We start from the raw sequence: 12,754 nt of genomic DNA on the forward strand, positions 1-12,754 counted from the left end.
AGACCAGTCATTTTCTGGTTCCATTTCAGCTCCTATACCGGACCCAGTCCGGTCACCTTCCAGTCTGGTCATTCTGATAAAGAATTTTCCTATTGTCTCTACAAATTTAGGAACCACATGTACAGTTAGCACTCATATCTGCCTCATCTATACAGCCCAGTGGTCCCAGTCCTGTGCCAGATTCCTGACACCCATGGGTTAAAGTGAGGGGGAACGGGGTGGATCTGAGTTCCCCCACCTGTAATGGCAGGTGGAACTAGTTCCACCTCCTCCATGGCACTCCAATAGAGAAGCCTTCCTCAACCACCCTTGTCAATCGATGATGGGGGTGGCACTAGTGTCACTGACGAGCTGCAGCCACTTCCTCAGGTTCTGGCAACTCCATTGTTCTCTGCCTGCAGCCCATCCCTCCTGGTACTCACACATGCTGTGTCTTATCGGAGGGTGTTCATTTACTTCTCAGGACCCAGTGGCTTCCTTTTCTGGCACGGCACATATGTGATGTCATGCCGTCACCGCCGCTGAAGTGAAGAAGAGCCACAAAGAGGACCAGGCTCGGTGCATGCTGAAGACCAGGAGAAATGGGGCTGGAGGGACACAGAGAGGTGGTGAATCTGCTGTGGGCATTATTTATATAAGGGACGCTACTACTGTGGGCATTATGTGTATATGCAGCACTTCTGTGGGCATTATATGTATACGTGGCACTACTGTGGGCATTATGTGTAAGAGGCACTGCTATTGTGGGCATTATGTGTAATGAGCACTACTACTGTGGGCATTGTATATAAGCACACTATTGAGTGACGTAATGTGAATAAGGGGCACTACTGTGTGTTGTAACGTGAATAGGTGGCACTACTACGAACTGTAATATGAAACGGGCATTACATGCTGTGAAATGAGAATAAGATCGCTGTACTGTGTGGCATAATTTGAATTGAGGGTACTGTTGTGTGGCCACACCCTTCCTTGTGAGAGCGCACCCATTTTTTGCAACCAGCAGTGTGCTGATAATCCTATCCCTGGCTCCGCCCAATGGGAGGATGTGGTACGTGGTAGGGGAAATAAGTTCCACCACCTCTCCAGGACCGCTTTAAGTCCTGCACACCCCACTTACTACTACCACTAGCATTTATGCCAATGGTTGCTTTACATCTACTGTATCTTAAATTATATTACAATAGAAAAACTTCAAAGGCTCAACTTTATTTCTGGATGATATAACTGCTTTCGATCATGTACTGTACAAAAAAAAAAATTGGTCTGGCCAGGAAGACCGAAACCCCTAAAAATACATTAAAAACAAGCCTCTTTGTCACTCTATGAGATATGCTTGTAGTATCTTAGAGAAGTCTTTGTAAATATGAAGATTACTGTCGAAATAATACATGTTTTCTTGCACCAATATACAACCATCACCTGTGAAGGATTATTAGTTAACGCCTCCATAAGGACATCTGGGAGAATCTCCTCCAGTAAGGCTTCAGACACGAAGGAGTCCACAAAATCCCAAGCAAAATATTCATTTTCTGTGAAATATCTATATTCACCAAACATCTATGAAAAGAGATAAACCCACATTAAAATATCCAAGTTACAATCTAGTGATCAGTCTGAACATTATTTATTAATTCAGCAATTTTCTAAGTTTTAAATATTTCAGGTCCATTGATTTTAAAAGGTCAAAGACATGTGAAGATGATGCTGAAGCACTGTAGTATGATAGTTTGTTAAGCTGAACTGTTCTTCAGTGGTAAGTAACAGTATTCCAGCAACACTAGCAATAAATATATATTGTATATTTATTCCAGAAAAGTCAAATTAAATGTAATATCAACATTTGCTGGAAATAAAAACCAAGAAAAATTATTTTAAGTTTATATGGGTAAGTTTCAAACCCCTCACATGTTTTATTTATATATATATATATATATATATATATATATATAAATTTATTTTATTTATTTTTTGTAAAATTTTTGCTTGACCGCAGTCCACATAGGTTTAAAATACAATTAAATTAATTTCAACTTTTGCATTTTTCTACTGAAATGTTGCTTGTCGGAGTCAAGTGGAAACATAACTTAAACAGGCCCAAGAGTAATGGACATTAGGGCTATTGAGATTCAGGGACTATTTTTATTCCATGTGTCACATTGAATACGTTTCAATTGCACTGGTGCTTGACCATCTATAAATGTGCTTACTTGTAAAGAGTGTCTCAATGTGCAAATGGAAATCAATTGAAACTGATCTCCATTTTCAACCACCTTCATAGACATATACAATTAAATACAATTTTTCAGGAGTTAAATGTTTTTGATTCATTCAGAAAATCTGAAATGCCCATTTAAATGCCATGATCCACACATCTCATTTAAATATATACAGCAGCACAAAATAATTTTTTGCATATAGGGGTGTGTGCAGTGCATCCCGCAGCTGGTCCATATTTAGCACTGAAGGCCCTTCCATTAAAGGGGCTATATTTCCAAACCAATCACCTCTACCTTTATTGTGGTCAGTATTACCTATGCAGAAGGTATTGTAACATGATCTGCCCACTTCCTGGAATCATAAGCAGCAAAGATAAAACAGTTGCCACCATACTGACGCTCCGACCTTGTTATTTTCACAGTTAGGCAAACCCCATGATCATGGCCCTAACTCCTCTGAGATGCAAACATGCATCCTTAATGCCCGGGTCATGCCTATTGTCACAAACAGGCTAACATTACATATAGAAGGTTTGGCATATGTGCGGGGTAGTTGCAAAGAATTAGGTACATGATGTCCCAAAACAATTAGAAATGGTGTGTCTGCAGTTTTGCAGTTTCCAAAGTTACTCGTAATGTACTGTGTCAATAAATCTATTTTTTAACTATATATCCATTGTTGTTTTATGTTTTGATTCTTATTGAAGGAACAAAAGTGTAAAGTTTGCAAGTTGCTTATGTATACTGTATACTACGTACAGTAGTATACCAGACACACCCTGCTAATTCCAGGTTGTTGGCTCTCTCTTCTCCCCTCCACCCCAATACGTACTCTGTTTCTCTTCTCACTTTCCCCTGCAGTTGGAGCTGTTAGAGGAGAGATACGTGTTCCGATTTGGCATGTCAGTCTCAGGAAATGCCATTCTCAACTATTATATTGTTGTCTACAATACATTTATAAAAATTCTGTCAGTTTGGTAAGTGTGACCGGCAGACGGGATTCTGGCGGGCACAATACCGAGGCAGAATCCCGATCTTTAAAATCTCGGCAGGGGCGAGGTAAGTATGCTATCCCTTCCCCATACTCCCCAACCCTCCCTTCCTGCAGCCTAACCCTAGCCTCCCCCCTTAGTGCCTAACCCTAACCTCCTCCAGTGGTGCCTAAACCTAACCCTCCTTCCTGCAGCCTAACCCTAACACTCCCTCCTTAGTGACAATTCCTAATCTCTCCCCGATGGTGCCTAACCCTTCCTCCTTGCAGTGTAATCGTAACTCCCCCACCCCCACCCCCCACACACACACACACACAAAACCAGCGCAGCTTAACCCCCCGGGTGGTGCCTAAACCTACCTCCCAGCCCTAACCCTCCCACTATACTTACAGTCCGGGTGCCTACTGTCAGGATTCCGGCACCGGTCTCCTGATCCTGTCAGTATTCCGGCCTCGGCATTCTGACAGGTGTCGTGATTTCCGGCGTCGGGAATCTGACTGCCTGGATTCCGACAGCCGATATATTAACCACGTCCCATACTGTCTAGTGTAGGGGGTTGACTGCATAATATAAGTAAAATGAAGTACTGTAAAACAGGATATTGACATCATACTTATCATGTTCTTACTGTATAGGGGCTGTGCAAAGACTGCAGGCATAGGACCTAATTCAGACCTGATCGAAGCAGGAAAAATGTTATCTAATGGGCAAAACCATATGCACTGCAGGTGGGACAGATATAAAATTTGCAGAGAGGGTTAGATTTGGGTGGGTTATATTGTTTCTGTGCAGGGTAAATACTGGTTGCTTTATTTTTACACTGCAATTTAGATTTCCGTTTGAACACACCCCACCCAAATCTAATTCTCTCTGCACATGTTATATCTGCCCCACCTGCAGTGCACATGGTTTTGCCCATTAGAGAACAATTTTGCTGCTGCGATCAGGTCTAAATTAGGCCCATAGTTCACTAACCTAAATGGCAGACATTCAGCAAGAGCAGACAGGTGATTTAAAGAGACACCAAACTGACCATTTTGTAGGCTGCTTCTAATGAGCATTATAAAACATTTGCAGCAGTGTCACAGAACAGGTTTAAAAAAAAAAAAAAAAAAAACTTGCTGTACATTTTTCTACTTTATATATATATATATATATATGTAAAAATCCATTTGATAAATTATATGGGAAAGTTTTAAAACACAGTGCTAGTGTGTATGTAATAAAAATAGTCTGGTAAGTGGCAAGAATATAATGAGTGGATTCGGTTTTACTCGGTTTTACTCGGTTCTCAAAACCGAATCTCATTGGCTCACTGATGTCACGTGTTTTGGATAGCCAATAAGATTCGGTTTTGAGAACCGAGTAAAACCGAGTAAAACCGAATCCGCTCATCACTAGAATATATCACCTGGAGTTATTACTTACTAAGCTGACCATAGTGTTCTCACGTCCTTTCTTTGTTAGCATGGTTTTATGGAATAAAGGATCATATTTAGCACTTTTCCTCCTGTAAAATTAAAATTTTACATTTAATTACATCCTAAAACATAACATTTACAAATAAATAAATATCTCAAGGGCTCAATAGAAAAGGCAGGACACTCAACATATATGCACAAATTGTCTGCAACTTATCTTGCATCCCATGGAAATATTGGGGGTCATTCCGAGTTGTTCGCTCGCAAGCTGCTTTTAGCAGCTTTGCACACGCTAACCCGCCACCCATGGGCGGATCCAGAAAAAAATGACAGGGGGGGCACCATGACTTGGGGGGTACTTTGTGCGCCAAAGGCAAGCACGCTCCTGGGAAAGTGGGTGTGGCCCACAATAATAAGCGTGGCTTCAAAGGGAATGCTGTATCCATGAGCTAGTGGGTGACAGGAATGGTAGACACGGAGACACAGTGGGTGACAGGGAAAAGTTGACATGGAGAGGGAGAGGGTGATGCTTTGAAGAGGGTAACAGGAGAGAGAGGCGGATGTCGAGATAGTGATGCAGGGGAAAGGCAGTGTGTGAAAGGAGAGGGTGACAGGGAGAGGAAGTGGATGATGAGAGGGAGAAGGTGACGGCAGAGGCAGTAGGAGACAGGGAAAGGTAGTGGGTGACATTAATAGGGTGACAGGGAGAGACAATGGATGACACCAGATAGAGGTTGATGGGGAGAGGCAGTGGATGATATATAGGGGGGCACTGGGCTGAATGGGAAATAGGCACTGACATGGTGGGAAGGGGTGGCACTAAGTTGGAGAAGGGGGTACACTGGGCTTAATAAGGGAGGGAATACCCAGGGCTGGTAGGGTGGGAGACATTGGGATGGGAGGGGGCCAGTGAGATGGTGGGGGACGCTAGGCAGGATGGGAAGGGGCAGGGGGATCCCTGTGACTGAACTAGCAGGTAGGTTCTAGGTGGGGGGGCAATGACATCGATGGGCGCAGTGGGCTGGTGGGGGGCACACAAAGAATTACCCCTACCCACTGATATACCACCCCTGTACCCCCACACTAACACTGTTGATGGCCCCCTGCTATGGAAACTGTTCCCTGGTACTGGCATTGAGAAGAGTGGACGGAAGGTACCAGGGATAGGATGGGGAGCGGACCTTTACCTGATGTCAGATATGGAGATCTGGCTGCAGCAGGGCCGGTGCTAGGGTGTTCGGCGCCCCCCTGCAAACTATAAATTTGCACCCTCCCATAATCCTTTGGCGCGCGCCGGGAAAAGGGGTGTGGTCTCACAAGTAAGGGGCATGGCAACACAATAGTACCCCCATTTAAATTTACGCCAAAATGTAGCACAATCTTATTTATCTTATACGTAATGCCCCACCCGTAGTAGTAGCGTCCTTATGCATAATGCCCCCCCCAGTAGTATTAGCGTCCTTATACATAATGCCTCCCCAGTAGTACTAGTGTCCTTATATGTAATGCCTCCCCCAGTAGTAGTAGCGTCCTTATACGTAGTGCACTCCAAGTAGTAGTAGCGTCCTTATACATAATGCCCCTTCCAGTAGTAGTAGCGTCCTTACACGTAATGGCCCCCCCAGTAGTAGTAGCATCCTTATACGTAATGCCCCCCCAGTAGTAGTAGCGTCCTTATACGTAGTGCACTCCAAGTAGTAGTAGCGTCCTTATACATAGTGCACCCCCAGTAGTAGTAGCGTCCTTATATGTAATGCCCCCCCCCCAGTAGTAGTAGTAGTGTCCTTACACGTAATGGCCCCCCCAGTAGTAGTAGCGTCCTTATATGTAATGCCCCCCCCCAGTAGTAGTAGTAGTGTCCTTACACGTAATGGCCCCCCCAGTAGTAGTAACATCCTTATACATAATGCCCCCCAGTAGTAGTAGCGTCCTTACATGTAACGCCCGCCAGTAGTAGTAGCGTTATACTTAATGCCCCCCCTCTAGTAGCGTCCTTATACGTAATGTCCCCCAGTAGTAGTAGCGTCCTTACACGTACTGGCCCCCCCAGAAGTAGTAGCGTCCTTACATGTGATGCCCCCCCAGTAGTAGTAGCGTCATTATATGTAATGCCCCCCCTGTAGTTGCGTCCTTACACGTAATGCACCCCCCCAGTAGTAGCGTCCATAAAACGTGTGCGCACACACACAATTCACACACATAGACCAGGGCCGAAACTAGGGGGGGGCTAGGGGGGCAGGCGACCTGGGCGCCGGATTGGAGGGGGCGCCGAGACCCCCTAACACCCGCCGCGGCACTTTTATAACGTTGAAACCCCCTTCTCCCGAGTGCCCAGCTCGGGGGGCGGGGTTTTGCGGAATGACGCGATTGCGTCGTGACGTCACGGCGCAAACGCGTCATTCCACAAAACCCCGCCGGAGGAGGGAGAAGGGGGAGCCGCGCAGACCGGACGAGGAGGGAGAGGCGGCTGAAGAGCGGCGAGAACCGCTTCAAATGTAAGTCAGCCCCTCTCCCTTCCTCTCTCTCTCTCTCCCTCCACCACCGTCCTGCCGCAATGTGTAAAATGGGGACCTGTGCCTGCCGCAATGTGTAAAATGGGGACCTGTGCCTGCCTCAATGTGTAAAATGGGGACACTTTTTCCTGCCACAATGTGTAAAATGGGGACACTTGCCAGCGTACTGTGTAAAATGGAGACCTGTGCCTGCCTCAATGTGTAAAATGGGGACACTTTTTCCTGCCACAATGTGTAAAATGGGGACACTTGCCAGCGTACTGTGTAAAATGGGGACCTGTGCCTGCCGCAATGTGTAAAATGGGGACACTTGCCAGCGTACTGTGTAAAATGGGGACCTGTGCCTGCCGCAATGTGTAAAATGGGGACACTTGCCAGCGTACTGTGTAAAATGGGGACCTGTGCCTGCCGCAATGTGTAAAATGGGGACACTTTTTCCTGCCGCAATGTGTAAAATGGGGACCTGTGCCTGCCGCAATGTGTAAAATGGGGACACTTTTTCCTGCCGCAATGTGTAAAATGGTGACACTTTTTCCTGCCGCAATGTGTAAAATGGGGACCTGTGCCTGCCTCAATGTGTAAAATGGGGACACTTTTTCCTGCCACAATGTGTAAAATGGGGACACTTGCCAGCGTACTGTGTAAAATGGGGACCTGTGCCTGCCTCAATGTGTAAAATGGGGACACTTTTTCCTGCCACAATGTGTAAAATGGGGACACTTGCCAGCGTACTGGGTAAAATGGGGACCTGTGCCTGCCGCAATGTGTAAAATGGGGACACTTTTTCCTGCCGCAATGTGTAAAATGGGGACCTGTGCCTGCCGCAATGTGTAAAATGGGGACACTTTTTCCTGCCGCAATGTGTAAAATGGTGACACTTTTTCCTGCCGCAATGTGTAAAATGGGGACACTTTCCTGCCGCAATGTGTAAAATGGGGACACTTGCCAGCGTACTGTGTAAAATGGGGACACGTGCCTGCCGCAATGTGTCAAATGGGGACACTTTTTCCTGCCGCAATGTGTAAAATGGGGACACTTGCCAGCGTACTGTGTAAAATGGGGACACGTGCCTGCCGCAATGTGTAAAATGGGGACACTTTTTCCTGCCGCAATGTGTAAAATGGGGACACCTGTCTGCCGCAATGTGTAAAATGGGGTCACCTGTCTGCCGCAATGTGTAAAATGGGGACACTTTTTCCTGCCGCAATGTGTAAAATGGGGACACCTGTCTGCCGCAATGTGTAAAATGGGGTCACCTGTCTGCCGCAATGTGTAAAATGGGGAATGGGGACACTTGCCTGTCGTACTGTGTAAAATGGGGACACTTTTTCCTGGATATGAAATTCATGTTAGAAAAGGCAATTTTTCAGGTAAAAAAGTTCTGAAAGAGATATATATATATATATATATATATATATATATATATAATATTTTTATTCATGTATTTATTTATTTTAATTTTTATTATTATTATTTTTATTTATTTATTGTAAAATAATTTATTTATTTTTGCCGGGGGGGGGGGGTGGGGGGTGTCAAATGACTACCTTGCCCCGGGTGACAAAAATCCTAGTTTCGGCCCTGCATAGACACACACATACACACCCACCATATATACACACACACACACACACACACACACATTTCTCTGTCACCCACCACTTACCTAAGCCACTGTCTCCCTCAGTACAGCACTGCAGCAGCCTGGTCCGTGTAGCTTCGCCCCTTCTGTCCCGTTTAGCTCCGCCCATTCCGGTCCGTGTAGCTCCGCCCCCTCCTTTGATATGTACCGAGCCACTGACACACAGGTGAGGGAAGGGGGGAGTGGGCTTTTCATGCTGCCAGCGCCGCACAGCAGCTGGCAGCAGCACGGGTATCAGGACGGCACTCAGCAGCAGGACGCGGACCGGACAGAGGGGGACTTCAGTGCAGTCTAGCAAGAGGACTGCACCATCCCCCCCCGTACTGCAGGGGCCGCCGCCGCGTCCCATTTTCCCTTACAGTGTCGTGCACTAAAAAAAAAAAATCTTCTTCTAAATGACAGGGGGGGCACGTGCCTTGGTGCCCCCCCCCCCCCTGGATCCGCCACTGCCGCCGCCTACTGGGAGTGAATCTTAGCTTATCAAAATTGCGAACGAAAGATTAGCAGAATTGCGAATAGACACTTCTTAGCAGTTTCTGAGTAGCTCCAAACTTACTCTGCATCTGCGATCAGTTCAGTGCTTGTCGTTCCTGGTTTGACGTCACAAACACACCCAGCGTTCTCCCAGACACTCCTCCGTTTCTCCAGCCACTCCCGCGTTTTTCCCAGAAACTGTAGCGTTTTTTCGCACACACCCATAAAACGGCCAGTTTCCGCCCAGAAACACCCACTTCCTGTCAATCACACTACGATCACCAGAACGAAGAAAAAACTTCGTAATGCCGTGAGTAAAATTCCTAACTGCATAGCAAATTTACTTGGCGCAGTCGCACTGCGGACATTGCGCATGCGCATTAGCGACTATTCGCTCCGTTGCGTCAAAATAATAACGAGCGAACAACTCGGAATGACCCCCATAGGCCCTCATTCTGAGTTGATCGCTAGCTGCTGTTGTTCGCTGCGCAGCGATCATTTGAAAAAATGGCAAAACTGCGCATGCATATATACCGCAATGTGCACGCGTGTTGTATGGGTACAAAGAGCATCGTTGCTGTGCAATGGTTCTAGTGAAGTAATCTGCTAGATCTACATATTTTTACTGATTCTCCTGACACTATTTATCTCTGTAATGCAGTGTTTCCCAACCTTGGTCCTCAAGGCACACTAAGGGGGTATATGTACTAAAGTGCTGTTTTTTAGAAGTGGAAATGTTGCCTATTGCATCAATCAGATTCTAGCTATTATCTTTTAGAAGGTACTAGATAAATGGTAAGTAGAATCTGTTTGAATGCTATTGACAATTTCTCCACTTCTAAAAACCTGCACTATACTATACAGCAGAGGTTTCCAAACGTGGTCCTCAAGGCACCCCAACAGTCCAGGATTTAGGTATATCCATGGCTAAGCACAGATGGTTAAATCAAATTAACTGAGGTGCTAATTAAGTCACCTGTGGCCAAGCATGGATACATTTAAAAACTGGACTGTTGGGGGCCTTGAGGACCGCGTTTAGGAACCTCTGCTATACCCCTTATAGTCCAGGTTTTAGTGATATCCATGCTTGACCAAAGATGGTTAAATCTAAATAACTGAGGTACTAATCTAGGGCCTAATTCAGACCTGATTGCTCCTCTGCATTTTTGCAGAGGTCTATGATCAGATAGCCGCCCACTGAGAGTGAAAGCTGGAGGGATGTGGGAGTTCAGTGTCAGGTATGGCAATGGAGTCTGCAGTACTGGTGATGGAGAGACCTCCAGTGTCCGCTGCTGTGGATCGGAGGAGGGACTTCAGCTTCAGGGATGGCAACAGGGAGGACTGGCTGCACGCAACAGGGAGGACTGTCTGTGAGTAACAATGTGTCTAAGTAGCCCTATCTGGCGACAATGTGCTTAAGAGGCTCTACCTGGTGCAATGTGTCTAAGGTGCTCTACCTGGCCCAATGTGTCTAAGGGGTTCTACCTGGTGTAAAGTGTCTAAAGGACTCTACCTGGCACGATGTGTTTAAGGTACTCTACCTGGCACAATGTGTATAAGTGCTCTACCAGGTGCAATGTATAAAATGCATTCCGCCTGGTACAATGGGGGTAATTCCAAGTTGATCGCAGCAGGATTTTTGATAGCAACTGGGCAAAACCATATGCACTGCAGGGGAGGCAGATATAACATGTGCAGAAAGAGTTCGATTTGGGTGGGTTATTTTATTTATGTGCAGGGTAAATACTGGCTGCTTTATTTTTACACTGCAAATTAGATTGCAGATTGAACTCACCCCACCCAAATCTAACTCTCTCTGCACATGTTATATCTGCCTCCCCTGCAGTGCACACGGTTTTGCCCAGTTGCTATCAAAAATCCTGCTGCGATCAACTTGGAATTACCCCCAATGTGTATAACGTGCTCTACCTGGTGCAATATGTATAAGAGGCTCTTCCTGGTGGAATGTGTATAAGGGGCTCTACCTGGTGCAATGTGTATAACTGCTCTACCTGGCACAATGTGTATAAGTGGCACTACTGTGTGATGTAGTGCAAATAACTAACACTACTGTGTGGTGTAATGGGAATTGGTACTAATATGTGGCCATGCTCCTTCCCCATGAAGCCACATACCTATTTTTTACACGCACCTTTGGTGACAACTATCCCTGTTTTGAATATGGAAGAGGGGGCATCAATTCACTTTCTGGCACAGGGCACCAAAATGTCTAGTTATGGCTGTGGTTATAACAACAGCAAGAGTAGAAGCATACTTGCTGTCCTGGCTGCCACCTCATTTGGGAGGGGGCAGCCGGGTCAGCGCATAAGGGCCGTGACCATGGATGCTGGGCTTGCCAGGGGAGTGGTTGGCAGGACGATGGGCATGCAGGGGCATGGCCTTGAGAATGCCTCATAGTAGCCCCACCCTTTCCTGTACAGTACCGAGGAAATAGGCACTGTAGAGTAGGGGGCGGGGCTACGATGACGTGATTCAACGCAAATCAGGTCATCGGCCCCCTGCACTGTCCACTTTCACTAAAGGCTGCAGGGGTAGCAGGTGTGCGGGTTAGATTACGAACACTTGGCTGCATTTCTGGGGGGCTGGGAGGGTCTCCCAGTTTTCGTGAGCCTCCCAGCCATTTCGGGAGGGTAGGCAAGTCTGAGTAGAAGCCAACGTTTCAGAGCTGTATTTCATTCTTTCCTTAGGGATATGATGTAATATTGTAAAGCTACTTATTTAAAAAAAAAAGTGGGGTTCAAAGTACATATACCACAACCATAAGGTATGTAGTCATTATGGAACAGAATGTTACAGCAAAGCTTTTGGACAGAATGGACAGTACGCTGTGCATATCAACATGTCAATGTCAACATAAAATCAATGTCAACATTCTATACCACTCTCCTTCCATTCTATACCACTCTCCTTCCATATGCAGTGTAAAATGAATATGACATAGTTACACAATACTGGGATATTGTGAATTTCCATTACAGATTGCTCCAGACATCATCAAATACGTGTTTTTCCCCACTGTATTTTATCTATGGCTCTCATGCAAAAACCATGTAGATCAGAGTTTGATCAGAAACATTTGGAAGCTCTTTTAGCATTTTCTCTTCTTAAAAAAAATAAAATAAAGTAAACCAACTTTATTTAAGACGTACATTTCTGCAACTACAGCAGCGTCTTCAGTAGCTGTTTTCTTCCGAGGGGTTTCAGGAAATAACCACATTATCTGTTACTGTGCTAAAATAATGTAAGACCCTGCTTTGTTCTTCTCATGTAGTGTTGTATAGCCGCTAATGGTTCTTTGCTGCTCCAGTAGGCTTTCCAGCATTTTGTATGAGCAGATGCTGTAGCAGCTTATACTGATCTCAGAATTATACCGTATTTTGTATGCTTTTGGCTCTCTGCTCTAAACAAAAATGTTACATTCTATTTCAAGACTGTGCCCTAGGTTGACTCCATTTTCTGAAATTGCAATGCC

General features: G+C 45.6%; 1 protein-coding gene across 8 annotated transcripts in view; it reads right to left on the reverse strand.

Annotated features, from left to right (window-relative positions):
• Positions 1–12,754, reverse strand: part of LOC134966492 (uncharacterized) — a 261,433-nt gene that overhangs the window by 59,869 nt on the left and 188,810 nt on the right. For 7 of the 8 annotated variants that reach the window (XM_063943268.1, XM_063943269.1, XM_063943270.1 and 4 more), the window contains 2 exons: positions 4,640–4,721; positions 1,423–1,560 (listed from right to left, as the gene is read on the reverse strand). In XM_063943268.1, coding sequence (XP_063799338.1) covers positions 1,423–1,560; positions 4,640–4,721 — 220 coding nt within the window. The remainder of the gene's footprint in view (positions 1–1,422; positions 1,561–4,639; positions 4,722–12,754) is intronic. The other variant, XM_063943273.1, reaches the window with a different exon arrangement.

Source organism: Pseudophryne corroboree, chromosome 10, assembly GCF_028390025.1.
Source record: "Pseudophryne corroboree isolate aPseCor3 chromosome 10, aPseCor3.hap2, whole genome shotgun sequence".
NCBI classification, from domain to species: Eukaryota; Metazoa; Chordata; class Amphibia; order Anura; family Myobatrachidae; genus Pseudophryne; species Pseudophryne corroboree.